General features: G+C 58.1%; 1 protein-coding gene across 9 annotated transcripts in view; it reads left to right on the top strand.

Annotated features, from left to right (window-relative positions):
* The window catches only part of NPHP4 (nephrocystin 4), a 141,709-nt gene extending 127,653 nt beyond the window's left edge, over positions 1 to 14,056 (top strand). For 7 of the 9 annotated variants that reach the window (XM_036826308.1, XM_036826316.1, XM_036826344.1 and 4 more), the window contains 11 exons: positions 44 to 255; positions 3,944 to 4,170; positions 4,296 to 4,482; positions 5,309 to 5,392; positions 9,135 to 9,291; positions 9,863 to 9,948; positions 10,519 to 10,604; positions 11,635 to 11,806; positions 12,450 to 12,629; positions 12,901 to 13,044; positions 13,551 to 14,056. In XM_036826308.1, the coding sequence (XP_036682203.1) occupies positions 44 to 255; positions 3,944 to 4,170; positions 4,296 to 4,482; positions 5,309 to 5,392; positions 9,135 to 9,291; positions 9,863 to 9,948; positions 10,519 to 10,604; positions 11,635 to 11,806; positions 12,450 to 12,629; positions 12,901 to 13,044; positions 13,551 to 13,691 (1,676 nt within the window). In that variant the 3' untranslated portion in view covers positions 13,692 to 14,056. The remainder of the gene's footprint in view (positions 1 to 43; positions 256 to 3,943; positions 4,171 to 4,295; positions 4,483 to 5,308; positions 5,393 to 9,134; positions 9,292 to 9,862; positions 9,949 to 10,518; positions 10,605 to 11,634; positions 11,807 to 12,449; positions 12,630 to 12,900; positions 13,045 to 13,550) is intronic. The other 2 variants (XM_036826324.1, XM_036826333.1) reach the window with 2 other exon arrangements.
* The last annotated feature ends 1,131 nt before the right edge of the window (positions 14,057 to 15,187 follow it).

Raw genomic sequence — 15,187 nt, 5'->3', positions numbered from 1 at the left:
AACTCTGACCTTTAACCTCTGGCCCTCTCTTTGAACCTTCCAGCAGTGAAAAATGTGGTGCAAGCGCAGAAGCTGGCCGACGTGGACAGTGAGCTGGCCGCCCTGCTCTTCTCGCCCCCGTGGCCGGGGACCCCGCGGCCCCAGGGCGCCGGCCGCGAGGGGGACGCCGTCCGCAGGCGCAAGCTGGAGCGCATGCGGGCCGTGCACCTGCGGGAGCGCGGAGCGGAGCCTGGCCGCTGCGGGCTGGGCGCGCTGGTGAGGCTCCGCCCCCGCGTCCTCGGGAACGCCGCGGGAGCAGCCCCGCCCCCGCCCCCGCCCCGCCCCGCCCCTTTCCTGCGGGCTCCCTCATCCTCCTGCCGCGTCCTGGTTACAGAACATGTGACCCGACCTCTCAGCCACCGAGGGAAGTTTCCAGGCCAGAATTACTGGCGCGCATTGCGTAAAAGCTGACTCCTGGGCTCCCCTCCCTTGGTTGGGGGGAGTCCTTGGAGCCTAGGCTTTTAAGAAAGCTCCGACGGGGATTCTGAGGGCTCCCCAGGTGTGGGGAGCAGAGCCATGAAAACGTTTACATCACGGGTTGTCAGAGTGATCGATCTTGCCGGAAGAATTCCCACCTGAGACTAAAAATCTAAATAAGACCTAAGAAGCGGGAGTTTACGGGATAAGGAAGCCACAGGGGCCTGAGGATCCTTTACATTGAGGCAGGCGGGTGTCTGAACAGACGCCGTCCTTCTCAGGGGCCAGGCCTGTGCCCATGGCCTGGCAGACACAGGCAGTGGCCGGCCTTCCCCTGGTGCTCGCAGAGGTGGGCCGTGGAGGGAGGGAGACAGAAGTAAACCAACAAGCAAAAGACCATTCAGTCCAGTTGGTGGGGGGAGGAGCAGAGCACAGTGGGAGGGGCCCAGACAGCCGGCTGGACCAGCGGCTCCCCGGGCAGAGGGCGGCAGAGTCTTGCTGGCCGAGGAGCAGCGCTGTGGCTGTGGGGACGCCTTGAGGGGAGGCCGGCCGTGGGCTGGGCTTGGGGCAGGCCTCCTCCCCGGCCACGGTGCACCCAGGCTGCTCCCTCCTCGGCAGCCTCTGAGGCTCCGCCCGCTGTCAGCCGGGGACACAAGCGGCTCCCGCGTCCAGGGGGTTGGGCCCCACGCACGGCAGGTCCTCAGCCCCACAGCTGCCGGTGGTGTTAGCATCATTGTTATTATGATTCATTTGGCTGGTTTCCTCTTATTTGATATATTCTTTTTAATTTGTTTATTTTTGGCTGCGTTGGGTCTTCGGTGCTGCACGCGGGCTTTTCTCTAGTTGCGGCGAGCGGGGGCTACTCTTCGTTGCAGTGCGTGGGCTTCTCATTGTGGTGGCTTCTCTTGTTGCGGAGCACGGGTTCTAGGCACGCGGGCTCAGTAGTTGAGACACGTGGGCTCAGTAGTTGTGGCTCGCGGGCTCTAGAGCACAGGCTCAGTAGTTGTGGCGCACGGGCTTAGTGGCTCCACGGCGTGTGGGATCTTCCCGGACCAGGGCTCGAACCCGTGTCCCCTGCATTGGTGGGCGGATTCTTAACCACTGCGCCACCAGGGAAGCCCTGATATGTTCTAATAGAGAAATCAACAGGTCAGAACCCTCATTTTGAATACAGCCGTGAATTTGGAAGTAATTGGATTTCCAAATACAAGAAAAATTTCCACTAAATTGTAATGATTTCCTGGGTTCATAGCCCTGGAGAATTTTGAGGTGAAAGTAACTTGATGTATCAGATATGCGGTAGTCTCTCTCCCTTCCAGCTTTCTCAGCCTTCCTTGAAGAAGGGATGGGAGTTCTATGGAATCAGTGGGTCCTTGGGAAGAGAGTCGACAGGAGCCGTGTCCCGGCTGGCCCTGCACGCGCGTGGTGAGCGTGTGGAACCGTGTGTGACCTCTTGTGCGGGGGGGAGGCCGAGGGCAGCTGGGGTGCAGCTTTCTCTCCCTGATGGTCAGATTCGGGGGAGGCTGAGGGTCTCGGGGCTTCCTGGGGGAGGTGGTGAGCCTGGGGCCAGGAGCACAGAGTGTGGGGCTGACACCTGCTTTGGAATCCCTGCGGTGCCCTGGGACAGTCACAGCCTCCCTGTGAGGGTCACTCGGCTTAACCTGTGTGCAGTGCTCAGGACGGCGGCTGCCCTAGCGACAGCGGTCAGTCCCTGTGTCCTCTCTCCTCTGCGTACCCTCTACAGGGACACCCCAGCAGCTCCGGGATTGCCCCTCACGCTAGCAAATTGGTGGCACTAGTCCCACGTTCCATGTTGTCAAAACATGCCAAGTGCCACGGAAGAGAGGACTTTACTTTCCAGAAATGCCAGCACGTGGCCCACGGGTCTCCTTGCCCATCCCTGGACCTGTCACGGGGCCACAGTGCGAATTGCTGCCTCTTGGTGTCTGAGGGGTCCAATACGTGTCATCACCTTTGCCTGCATGGGTTTCGAATTAAGAAAGAAGACAGGTCTATGGCAGAAAGAGACCGAAACAGCACCTCTGTTTTACTGGTGGCTCTAGTCATTGGTAAAGCTGTTGCTGGAGGATTGGCTCGCGTCTGTACAAGGCTGAGCCTGCGGTTAACGGCAGCCTCGCGCAGTCTGGGTCATGCCAGGTGCCCCCACAGGTGGATCCTTCTTTCCAGCCTTTCCACCTGGCCAGGGGCCATGCGGGCACCTGATGCCCTGGGGCCACACTCTCTCGGCCTGTGGCGTTTACCCACCAGGCCTATGGAAAACCAGGGAGTGGCCGTCACGGTGCCCGCCCGGGTGGTCAGTCTGATGGGCCAGTCCTGTGCCCACCTCCATGTGGCCTGTCCCCTAGGGCCCTCGTCCCAGGGCCTCTAACTGGTGGGCAGTACAGGTTGTGTCCCTGGCAGGTCAGAACAACCCGCTGTCTCAAGTCGAGGTTGAATAGCCGAGCTCTGTCTGTTTCTCACCCTAAATTACATCTGGCCGTGCCGCCCAGCCCAGCCTGGTAGAGGCTCCATCCCGTCGAGAAGCTCTGATCATAAAGTGCCCACGTAGGGAGGCCTCAGATGTCAACAAGACCACCCTCCCGTTTTTAAATCCCCAGGGAGAAACTAAAAGCTCAGCTTCAATTCCCCTGTGGGGGAAAGGCCAAAGCTTTGGATGTTGGAAAGTCAGTCTCCAAAATAATTTAAGTGAGAGGTCAGATTCGGTCCTCACCTTCTGAGTTAGAGTCCGAAGGCCTTCAGGTGCCTGGGCCTCCTTGGTTTAGAAGGCCCTCAGTGCCCAGCTGCCTCCCTAGCACGTGGGCATGCCTTCTAGGTCTTGGGCTTGCAAAGCCTCCGACGGGCCTCACTTTTTACTGCAAGCCACCCGAGAAAGATAAGCCTGTCCCCAGCCTCTAGAACACATCTGGGGTGGCCAAGCCCATTGAAACATAAGGCATTTAAAGAAGGAGGTGGATGAAGGACCCACGCTGAGCCCACCAAGGCAGCGTGCCTGGGTCTGGACCCTGGCCCAGCTTGCGGTCAGTCAGGCCCGGCCGCAGCCCCTCCTGGGGACTCTGCTCGCAGACAGGGCTCCCGCCGCCACGCCGGAGGCCTGGCTGGTGAGCCGGTCACCCGCCTTAGTTTGGGGACCATTCTTCTCTCTTTTATTGGTAGCTTCTGCTCTTAATTCCCACTGTGCCCTGGTGGGTGGTTGGAGTCTCAGGGGCATGTGGGCAGAGCCCGCCTTCCACGGGTACATCACCTGTGGGCAGAGGGAAGCTGTGGTGCTGTAGACGGGCAGCCCCATTCCCTGTCCCCTGGAGCTGTAGGTGGCCAGTCCCAACCGACCCCGTGTCGGTGGTGGGGGGGGGGGGGGGGATTCCAAGGAGATGTGGTGTTTGGGGCGGGTGGGGAAGGGGGCAGAGAACAGCCCCCAAGCAGCAGGGCACCCGGGACTGTGGCCCCGCTTCAGCCCCTGTGTCCGCAGGCCCAGCAGAGCATCCGTGCCCAGCACGCTCGGGACCTGCAGCTCATTGCCGCCTACCGGGAGCGCACCAAGGCCGAGAGCATCGCCAACGCGCTGAGCCTGGCCATCACCACGCGGCACACCATCCGTGCCACGCTGGGCGCCGCCGAGTTCTTCGAATTCGCTCTCAGGAACCCCGACAACACGCAGCACACCGTGACCATTGTGATCGACAGCGCTGAGCTCAGGTGGGAGGGCGGGGCGCCCCCTCGGGCCCCCAGCCCCGCCCGAAAGCCGAGCTGGTTTCGCCCTCGCGGGTCCTGGGACCGACCGGGAAGGACATTGTGCCCAGCGCCGTCTCCCCTCCCTCCAGCCTCATCCTGGACAGTCGGGAGTGGCGGTACTTCAAAGAGCTGACCGGCCTGCACACGCCCCTGGAGGAGGACATGTTCCACCCGCGGGGCAGCCTGACCCCCCAGCTCTTCCTACGCCCCCGGGAGATGGTCCACATCCCCTTCAAGTTCCAGACCTTCTCTGCGGGTCCGCGGGCCTCGGCACAGGTGGGGAAGGCCATTCTTCCCATGCCGAGGGGGCTGGCTGGGCACCGGGGAAGCCCATTTGCCAAGTAACGTGGGAGATGGGGGCCTCCTGCCATGCGGTGGGAGGGTTAGTCTTCGGCTGTCCCCCGCCCCACCTGCCGCTCCACACGTCCTGGCAGCTACGCTGTGCCTAGCGGCCCCGTGGCTCACCTGTGCTCAGGAAAGGCTGGACCACCTCCTCTTCATTCTCTTTGCTAAATTGGTAAAAGAGCCTTTCTTAAACCTCAGAAGATCTAGTGTTTTCTAAACTCCCCAGTTACTGCCGTTTGCCCGCTTCTCACATAGCGTTTGCTCCCCAACATGAACCACAGAGACTCTGGGGTTTCACGTCAGGGTGTGAGCAAGCGCGGGCTCTGGTAGGGCGGACGCGGCGTGCGCGTTTCTTCCTGACCTTGTGAGTCAGTTGTGTAGGGCAGTGGTCATCACGGAGGCGGGCGTGAGAGGCTCACAGGTTTCAGTGCAGGCTCTTTGGATGCACTTTTGGGGCAAGAGGTCGTCAGGACCGTGATGAAGGTGTCAGACCTCTGGCTTCGGGTGGAGCTGGGTTACAGGACCTGACCACCGCCCCCTGTCCCCACTGCTCACACGGCCTCTGCTTCCTCTTTGGGGCGGTGGGCTGGTTAATAACAGCAGCCGCCTGGGGTTCACTCTGAGCATAAATGAGACCCCGGAGCCCTGGGCCCAGGGCAGCAGCCATTCCTACAGGTAGAGGCCCCACTGGTAGGAAGAAGTGCCTGTCACCCTGGGCCTCCGTCTCATGACCCGGGGGCTCCCTGGTTTCTCGCAGGTCTCTGCTGAGCTGAGATTCGAGAAGGACACGGACGCTGGGTCACCTCGTAAGTCCAGCACGATGCCCACCAAACACGCCAAGGTAGGGGGGCAGACCGCCCATCCGATGTTCCGAGGTCTTGCAGTGCCAGCCAGGGGTCTTGTGAGAGGACCAGGTGAAGCGCGTCATGGGTCCTGCTGTTTGTTACTTCTGGTAAATAGGACTCAGTCCCATTGCCACCTCAGAGGCGGCTTGTTTGCAGGGCACACTTATCAACCCCCTGCCTGCCGATGGGATGTCCTTTGGGGAGCTTGGGACACTGTCGTTTTGTAGGAATTTCTGAAGTTTTCTTGTTGTTGTTTGTTTGTTTGGTAGACAGATGCCTTTTGTAGGAGGTTGAAAGTAAAAACAGAAACACTTTTACCCTCCACCCACCACCCCCCCGGGACAGATTTCGGTGCCGTCCCAGACTGAGGGCCTGGCAGCCCTGTGTCCACAGCCCCATCCTCGGGGGAGATTTGCTGTGTTTTATTTAAATGTGGAGCCGCAGCTTTGCCTTTGTCTGAGGAATATGTTGGCTCTTTATTTAGGGCTATAAATTAAATCTGAGAGGCTAATACGTTTTTCCTTACATGAGTTTGGAGTTTTAAAACAAATCCCAGGTATCTTATTCAGCGTGTATCTCTAACAGATAAGGACTTAAAAAAAAAACAAAACCCGGCTACGTGACATCACTGCCCCCAAATTAGTAACAAATCCTCAGGACGGCCCGATGTCCAGTCCATGCTGGTCACTCATCGTATCACGGTCGGTTTGTGGGAGTTGGGGCCCGCTGTCCTCGAGGCTCTGTCTGTGGAGACGCTGGGCGTGGGCCGGCCTCCGTGGGCCCACCACGGCTTCACGTGCAGAGGCCGCGGCGGGTGGCTGTTCAAGGTGGCCGACGTGTCCGCTAAGCATCCACTGCCCACATCCATTATCCCACCAGGTGGAAAACGGTGAAATCCTCTCACCGTTCTTGTACTTACTAGCTGTGACTCTTCTATAAACAAGAGCTTTCCGCCCTCAGCCGTTTGGTTACCCTGAATATATTGATACTTAATACCGGAAGGTCAGGATAAATGTTGGGTTCTTTCCCTTTATTTATCAATTTTAAAAATAATGAGTTGTGCCCTGGGAACATCCAAAGATGGTCAGTTTTTGGGAGGTCTTATCATGAACTCGTGGTTTTGTATCTGCTGTGTGGCAGGCACTGGGCTGTAAAACTGTCCTCTCCCTGGCCACGGCCATACCTTTCAAGTCAGCGCCTGTGCCTTTTTTTTTTTAAACAACTCTTTATTTTGAAAAGATCTCAAACTTAGACAAAAGTTATAAGAATAGTGCAAAGAGCTCCCATGAATTATTTACCCAGATTTCCCAGTTGTTGACATTTTACATTTGCCTTATCATTCTGTGTCTATATTTATCCCTATTTTTTTCTGAACAATTTGACAATAAGTTATGGACAGACGGCCCCATTGTTCCATGAAACTTAGAGCTCATATGGCCTGAAAATAAGGCCACTCTGCTCCATCACCACAGTAGAACCGGGGAAATCAGGAAATGGGCACTGATACAATCTCATCACAGACCCCGCTTGCACTTTACCAAATATCCCAACACTGGATCCCTCACCCACCCAGGCTCCCACGGTGCGTCTGGTGGTCCCGCCCTAGCTTTCCTTGCCTCTCACGCCCTCGGTGCTTTTGAAGCGCGCAGGTCATTTCTGCTACCTGCCGCTTAGTCTGGGTTTGTCTGGTGTTTGCTCGTCGGTGGGTTCCGGCTGTGCATTCAGGGCAGGAAAAGCACAGACGTTTTGCTGTGTTCTTCTCAGAACCTCTTATTGGGAGGGACACAATGTTGATTTGCTCTATTACCAGTGATGTTAATTTAACTCTCTTATTTGGTTAAGATGGTGTCTGCCAGGCTCCTTCAATGTAAAATCAATTAAGAAGTATTTTATAGTTGATAATTAGAAAGTAATGGGTAAGTATTTTGTCGGGAGATACTCAGGCTCTGTAAATATCCTGCTCCTCATTCAACTTCTGCAGCTAGTTTTAATATCCACTGATGCTTCTTTTTTTTTTAACTGAAGTATAGTTGATTTACAATGTCGTGCCAGTCTCTGCTGTACAGCACAGTGACCCAGTTGTACACATAGAGACATTCTTTTTAAAATTTCTTCACTGATGATTCCTGCATGATGGTTACCCATTGGTGACTTTCAGATTTCATCATTCCTTCCATGTTCTAAGTGAGGCAGCACTTGGCCTTCATCCGTTCACTCCTGAAATTTGTTTGTCACCATTATGGACCATGAATTCCTGTTTCATTCAGTGGGTTGTAATTTGTTCCTGTCTTTCTTTGTTTTGCTGCTCATATTGTCCCTGGTCCACCGGTGGCTTCGGCTTCAAGCTGGCCCCTCTGTCCTTTTGACATGTCCCTGTCATTCTTGGAGCACTTCCTTCGTGCCTGGCACACAAGATGTTCCAGAGTCATCTTACATTTTCCTGCTCCATTTCTGGAATCAGCCGTTTATCTAAGGCTTCTTTTAGTGGTGAATGGTGTTTAGAAACTAAAGTCTGGGTGCTGAGCGTGCTCATTACGACAGGGGTGCCCTTGCTTCTGGTCCTTCTGAGCAGAGAGAGCTAAGGAGTGTACGTCTGTGTGTGTGTCTATGTGTGTCTATGTGCACGACAGCTAAATAAATGGCCGGTCATTGTAGAGTTGAAGTCCCAGCGTAGCGGTGAAATTCCGGCAGGAGTGTCAGGGCACAGCTGCCGGGGATGAGGGTGCAGTGGTGGGGCTCGCCTCCCAGCAGATGTGGGAAGAGATGCGCGGGGCAGTGGCTTTCAGGTGATGCTCCAGGAAGGCAGAAGCAACACTGTGGGTCGCTTAAAGACCCAAAGAGGGGAGAATGGTGAAGAAAAACGGGGGACAGTGATCACGAGTTCAGGAGGGGCTCCCTGGGGCGGACAGGCAGGGTGCTGAGGGCTCAGAGGGTGAGCGCATGCACCGCGTGCCTGTTCCAAGCCCACATGGCCTCGTGGGTGGCGGCCCAGTTATCATTTGTCCAGTTACACATCTAAAAGATTTCATAATAAAACTCAACAAAGTGGAAGAGCGTCCTTTCCCACGTGGAAGGTTTGTCTGGGGGCCCGAGCTTGGTGCCGACCGATGCGGGAAGGTTGCTCCGCCTTGGGGTTGGCCGTGTGCCGCCCTCTGTCCTGGGCCCCGAGAGCTCACTGGGCTGGCCGAGTCCTGGAATAAAGACACCGGCTCCATCGTGTTCCCAATTAGGACCTGTTTTGGACAAATAATTTTTTTTAATAAGTAACTTTTTTTTTAAAGGAATTTTGTATTTCTGGCCCTTTGGGTTTAGGCACAGCCCCCTTTTACCGTCTGGGGGACATGCTCCGCTCCCACCCACGAGGACCTGGTGAGGTTAGTGTCCAGATCCTTCCAGAACGACTTCCCAGCCTGCAGGCAGCGGGTGCGTCGGCGGGGGAGTCGGGGCCGCAGACCTTTCTCGCTGGTCTTCTTGGCACGTCCCTGCCCTCCGGGAAGTGGCAGGAGTGGCAGCCGTGCGTGGTCTGAGCATGTGGACCCTGTGCTGGGCCCGTCCTAGCGGGTGGGCACCTGCGGCTGCAGACCCCATGCAGCTGACCACGCCTGTCCTTCCCACTTCGTGGGCGTGAGCGGACCCCGTGGGGACCCCGTCCCTGTCCGTCCAGGGCGGCGCCGTGCACGCAGCTGCCCACGGGCCCTCGTGCGGGTCCTGATGCTGCGCCACGTGCTCTCCTGGCAGGTTCTGTTCCGCACAGGCAGCGGCAAGCCCCTCGCCGTGCTCTGCCTGACCGTGGAGCTGCAGCCCCACGTGGTGGACCAGGTCTTCCGCTTCTACCACCCGGAGCTCACCTTCCTGAAGAAGGCCATCCGCCTGCTGCCCTGGCACACGCTTCCAGGCAGGTACCGCTGTCCCCACGGCTGGCAGTTGGCAGGTTCAACAGGTGGAAAAGGCTTCTCCCCAAGGGTGACAAGTGGTGTCCTTACGTCATCCTGCAATGCTCTTTAACAACACAGGGCACAGCTGTAAATTCTGCCACTCGCCTCAGTCGTTTGATCGTTTGACATGGTGACCTTCTCACCTCCTCTGAGATGACAGGCGCCCTTGGCAGGCTGATTCCATTCTGAAATCCACAGCCCTGGGAAGGTTGCCCGGCCTCGGGTGTCAGGCTCTGCTCTGGCCTCAGTTCTGAGCCTGGAGAGCTCTCTGGGCTCCCCTCCACCTGCTGATTCATTTCCAGCTGGTGCCTTTAGAACAGATCTGAGCCTTTCACGTCTGGCACTGGCTCCATGGCACCCCCGCTTCCTTTTGGTTAGTCTCTTGGGGTGAGTCCCCAGGGAGGCAGCTCGGAACGGAAGGGCCAGTGTCCACGCAGGTGGCAGTGTCCATCCCCCAGCAGGGTTCATTGAACACCTGTGATGGCCCAGGCTTTCGGGAAAAGACATTTGTTGTGATATTCCCCACTCCAGGTGCTCCCGTGGGGATGCCCGGTGAGGACCCCCCGGTCTACGTACGATGTAGTGACCCGAATGTCATTTGCGAGACCCAGAACATGGTAAGTTCTGTAGCGCCCTCCCGGGAAAATCCTTCCCCGCCAGGTCCCGCCCACTATCTGCACCCCTGGTCTCCTGCAGCCTCTTCATTTGAGGGTTTTGCTTAAGCGGTTTCTTTCTAAGATGCTGAAGGGCTACTTTGACAACCTCATGAGAGCTTTATGAATGAGTTTTCATTTTTTCTGCTAGCAGATCACTTCCTTGATTATCTGAATTTAAATTAAAAAAAAAAGACATGAGGCAAACTGAATAAAGTGAGTGGTGATTAAGGCACTTATTAATTGCTTTTGTGTAAGGATAATGGCCATAATCATATTACGATTGGTTAGGAAACTGGGTAAAATCTCCTGCAGAATATAATTATTAAACTCAATATGAAATCAAGAAGTTAATGATTTTTCTCTTTTGTAGCGACAAAAATAGTGAATTCTGATGAGTACAGAAAATGAAAAACATGTTAAGGGGGAGGGGGCCTGGTTCACACCTGCATTTGCTTCCTGCGGACTTGGGGGGCTGGGGTCAGAGCAGAGAGGCAGTGGTGTGGCCGTGACGTGCCCCCCGCTGTCTGGCAGGGCCCCAGGGAGCCCCGAGACGTGTTCCTGAAGGTGGCCAGTGGTCCCAGCCCGGAGATCAAAGACTTCTTTGTCACCATTTATGCGTGAGTACGTGGGCCATGGTGGTCTGGAGGGTGGGTAAAGGGCGTGAGGAGGCAGGCTGGGGACTGCTGGTGGCAATGGAAGTGGGCCAGCCCTGTCTGCCTCTAAACTTGTGACGGGGCTGGGGGCCATCAGGCCTTTGGCCACATGAAGTGAGGTTCTCAGACTGGCCGGGGCCTTGCAAGGGCGCCTCTGCTCAGAGCGGCACCACAGCCTAAGGGACACGTCGGGAGCCCAGCCAGGAGAGAAACTCGAGGCTGCTTCTGCCCCAGCACAGTGCCAGGACGGCCCAGGCAGCCCTTGTCCCTGGGGTCCCCTCCCCGAGTCCGAGGGAATGCAGGCAGCGGTCCTGCCCAGGCCCCCCAAGGGGAGGTGGAAGGTGGCATCATTTCCTTTGATGCCCGAGGACTGGGTGAAATGACCCCGGTCCCTTTACCTTTTCCTGTAAGTCGTATCTCCCAGCCCTCGAGACCCTTTAAAACCGGTGCAGGCTGGAGGGTTTGGTGCAGCCCACCTGGGAACGGGCGGGGGTCTCCTGTGCTGAGTGCCCACCCGGCTGAGGGGCAGCGCCAGGCCTACACCTGCTGTGTGGTGGCCGCAGAGTGTTGTCCTGACGGCCCATGGGCAGGTGATGCTGAACCACATTTACAACCAAGGGTCAGTGTCCTCAGGCACCAGGCAGCTAACATGGGCCCCAGGCTCAGGCCCATGTGACCTCCAAGCCCACGTCCTCATCCACGCTGTGCTGCCCGTGGACTTTGCTCCAGGCCTGGTTTGGGATTAAGCTGGCCTAGGTGCACATCTGCAGAAGCCCACGTTGCCATGCCTCCAGAGTATCTGTTCAGGGTCAAAGTCACGCAGAGGCCGCAGCCCCGCCTGAGAGCTTCCACCTCAGAGGGAAGGTGGCTGAGCGGGTGATGGCGGCTGGGCCCCAGCCCGCCCTCCTGGCCGCCTTTTCAGCCTCCTTGGGGCTCTTCTCCCGCGGTTGGTGTACTGCCCTCGCCCGACCGTGAGTGGCTTCTGCCCGCGCAGGGACCGCTGGCTGGCGACGCCCGTCCAGACCTGGCAAGTCCACCTCCACTCCCTGCAGCGCGTGGACGTCTCCTGTGTCACAGGCCAGCGGACCCGCCTGGCCCTTGTTCTTCGGGGGATGCAGACAGTTAGGAAAGTGAAGGCTTTCAGCTCCCACCCGCAGGAGCTGACGGTATGGCCTTCAGCGGGGGTGTGTGGGGTTGGCTGTTGGGTTTTGCGGGTGTCCCCTGGCCCCTCCCCATCCTTGCCCACCCCGGGGAGGGGGTGGGAGCTGGGCTGCGGCCTGGTGGTCGGTTCTGAAGACTTTGATAGAGTCTTCATTCAGATCCCCTTTATCAGATGTGCCGTTGTGGGATGAGAGACACGTAAGCCCTGAAGGTGAATTTGTAGAATTGTTGGGAGGTAAATATTAACAGATACTCTGGAATCAGTGCGGCTGCAACCGTACATCTGGATAACGAGGGTGACACGGACGCCCTGCCAGCAGGCCGGGCTTCAGAGCTGGGGCTGTAAGCTCTGTCTCTCCTGAGGCCACTCTGACACTTAGAGTGTCGCGCTATGTGGGAGGGGACTCGCCCCGCACAGATGGGGGCACAGACTGTGACCCGCAGGCATGGGTGCTGGTGGTGAGGTCCGCTCTGGCCTCAGATCGGGCCTTCTTACCTCTGACCCCACGCAGGCCAGGGGACCTCCCGCCCAGCACAGGGGTTCCCCTGGGACCCGCTCAGCCCCTGGGCTGCGTGCCCAGGAAACCCCTTGTCTGCACGACTCGAGGGGCTGCCTCCCGACCTGCTTCTCCTCTGTTGTTCCTGAAGACGGACCCCAAAGGCGTCTTCGTGCTGCCCCCTCACGGGGTTCAGGACCTGCACGTGGGCGTGAGGCCCCGCAGGGCGGGCAGCCGCTTCGTGCACCTCAACCTGGTCGACGTGGACGCCCACCAGCTGGTGGCCTCGTGGCTCGTGTGCCTCTCCTGCCGCCCACCCCTCATCTCCAAGGTCTGACGTGAGACGCGCTGGGCCACGCGGTTCGGGTGGTGTGTCCTGTGGCCTGGCCTGCCCATTTCCAGGCCGGCGTTCCCCCTCCTGGCCCCTCTGGCTGGGGGCCTGGGGGGTGGGTGTTTCCTCCTGTCCCGTGAGCCCCGCGACCGGGAACTCGGGGGGCTTGTCTGCCGTATTTATCCAATGTCTGGGGCCCAGGAGTGCAGGGCAGGCTTGGGAAGAAGTGGCTGGAGAAGGAGCCCGGGGCCAACTCCTGCCCTCCCCACAGGCCTTTGAGATCACACTGCCTGCCGGGGGCGGGAAGGGCGCCAACAAGCGCATCACCTACACCAACCCCTACCCCTCCCCGAGGGCCTACCGCCTGCACAGCGACCACCCGCGCCTGCTGCAGTTCAAGGAGGACGCCTTCCAGGTGCGGGGCTGCACGGGGTGGGGGGCCTGGGCGCTGCTTCTCCCGGGACCCTGCCTTGGGGGCGTCAGCAAGTCCTGGGGGAGCGTGGCCTGTGACCCCCAGGGGCACCCTCTGCTGAACTCTGCCGGGCCTCTGACCCAACACCCAGGCCCCGGCGGGGGCAGCCCTGGGGGCGACCTTCCCTGCAGTTTTGCAACAGTTTTATCCAGACTGCCTGGCAAGTTAGGCCTTCATCTCCTGTGACTCTTTCAGGGAAAGTGAGCAGCGGCTCGGGCGGACCCGGGTCTTTCACTTGGTGGAGGGTTTAGTGACGCGTCTCCCGGGGCTTGGGAGGAGCAGCCGTGAGGGCTTCGACAGTAACACTGGGAAGCTTGGCTCAGAGCATGAGTGTATGTTCTGGGGCCTGCGAGCCTGGGGAATGTGTGTTTGCCTGCGTGGAAGCGGCTGGAAGAGAGAGAGAGAGGGGTCGGCGGGGTGGGCGCTAGGACGGCGATGCTTCTTGCCAGGTCCGGGGAGGCGAGACCTACGCCATCGGCCTGCGGTTTGCGTCCCGTCAGGAGGCCGGGGAGGAGGAGATTCTGATTTACATCAACGATCACGAAGACAAAAACGAGGAGACGTTTTGCGTGAAGGTCATCTACCAGTAAAGGAGCGGCGGGGGCCGTCCTGCAGCTGTTCGGGGTCAGGCGGCTGTCTCGGAACTCGGTACTGTGGACTTGGCCGAGGGAGGGGGGTTGCCGTGCCCCTAACCGTTTGCGATGCTCCCACCCGGTCAGGCTGCTGCCGGTACCACCCGCGTAGCAGCCCCACGGGAGTCCTGACCGTGAACATGTGCGTCCGCTGTACCCGGGGCCCGTTTCTCCCTGCGGCACATGGAGGATTGTCACCATCTGTGACGTTAGGATTTACTGTCAGCAAAATGTATTTTCTGAATCATTTTAAATGATAAAATTATGTTTTTTAACTGAGTTTTATACAAACACTGTATTATTTGCTATGTAATGTTTTTTTATGTCGGTATTATTATTTCACATCTTTTAAAAAAGTTGTACGAAATACTAAATTTTTACACGTTTTCTCTTTTGGCAGTTTTCTTGAGCGTTTTCTGCTGTTTTCACTATTGTCAGAGTTTTCTGTCTGCAGCCTAAGCTTCCTTTTCCCTAGAGGATGACGTTGCCGAGGGACAGTCAGGTGGCCCATGGTTTGTGGCCTCTGGGAGAGTCTGCTCAGTCCTGACCTGAGGGGAGGGCAGCTCTGACCTCTGCTTCTGTTGTCACCTCTCCTGCTTTGATTCTGGTCCCCCTGCCTCCCTTTGTAAGGCCCCCGTGATGACATTGGACTTACCTGGAAGATCCAGGACAACCGTTCGTCTCAAGATCCTTAACTCCATCCCCTTTACCACGTGAGGTCACCCAGTCACGGAGTCCAGGGATCAGGTCGGGCCGGCGGGAGGGGGCATTGTACCGCCCACCCCCATCCTGTTGGCCAGAACCTAGTCACTTGGCCACACCCAGCTCCAAGGGGTCTCAGAAATGTTGTCTTTCTTCCAGGTGGTCCTGTGTCCAGGTGACTTTGGGGGATGGTATCCCTAGCGGGGGGAGAGGGGGAAGGTTTAGCGGGGCAGCCAGTCATCTTTGCCCCAGCGCTGCTGGTGGGGATGGTGAGAAGTGGGCGGACGGGGAGCACCCCAGGGATGGAATCGGCAGGGTAGGTGACGGATTAGGGCTTAGAAACAGAAACTTTACCTTCAGTCTGTTGGAAAGATGGACAGAAAGGAAGCGTGCTGTCCCAGCCCCGGGGTGGTGAGGAGACAGCAGGGTGGTGGCCAGCTGTGCGCAGGTGCAGACGGGAAACCAGACTCCCATGGAGAGCAGCCCATGACGGGGGGGTCTCTCTGCACCGTGAACCCAGAGGGGCTCCCCGTGATTGAGAGCAATAGCCGGGGAAATGACCGGGCAGGCTCTTTGGAGAGACGGTCAGGGAGGCGGCCCAGGGTCAGACACACCGTAGGCGGGAGCGGGGCATCGGCTGCCCCCAGGGAACCTGATTTAGACCCCAGCCCCGTCAGCGGGGTTACGGACGGCACCTGCACTGGAACTGAGGCCAGCCACCCCACCCCCGGGAGGGGCCCCTGCCCCAGCAG

Source organism: Balaenoptera musculus, chromosome 1 (genome assembly GCF_009873245.2).
Source record: "Balaenoptera musculus isolate JJ_BM4_2016_0621 chromosome 1, mBalMus1.pri.v3, whole genome shotgun sequence".
NCBI classification, from domain to species: Eukaryota; Metazoa; Chordata; class Mammalia; order Artiodactyla; family Balaenopteridae; genus Balaenoptera; species Balaenoptera musculus.
This window is presented reverse-complemented; position numbering and strand designations above follow the sequence as displayed.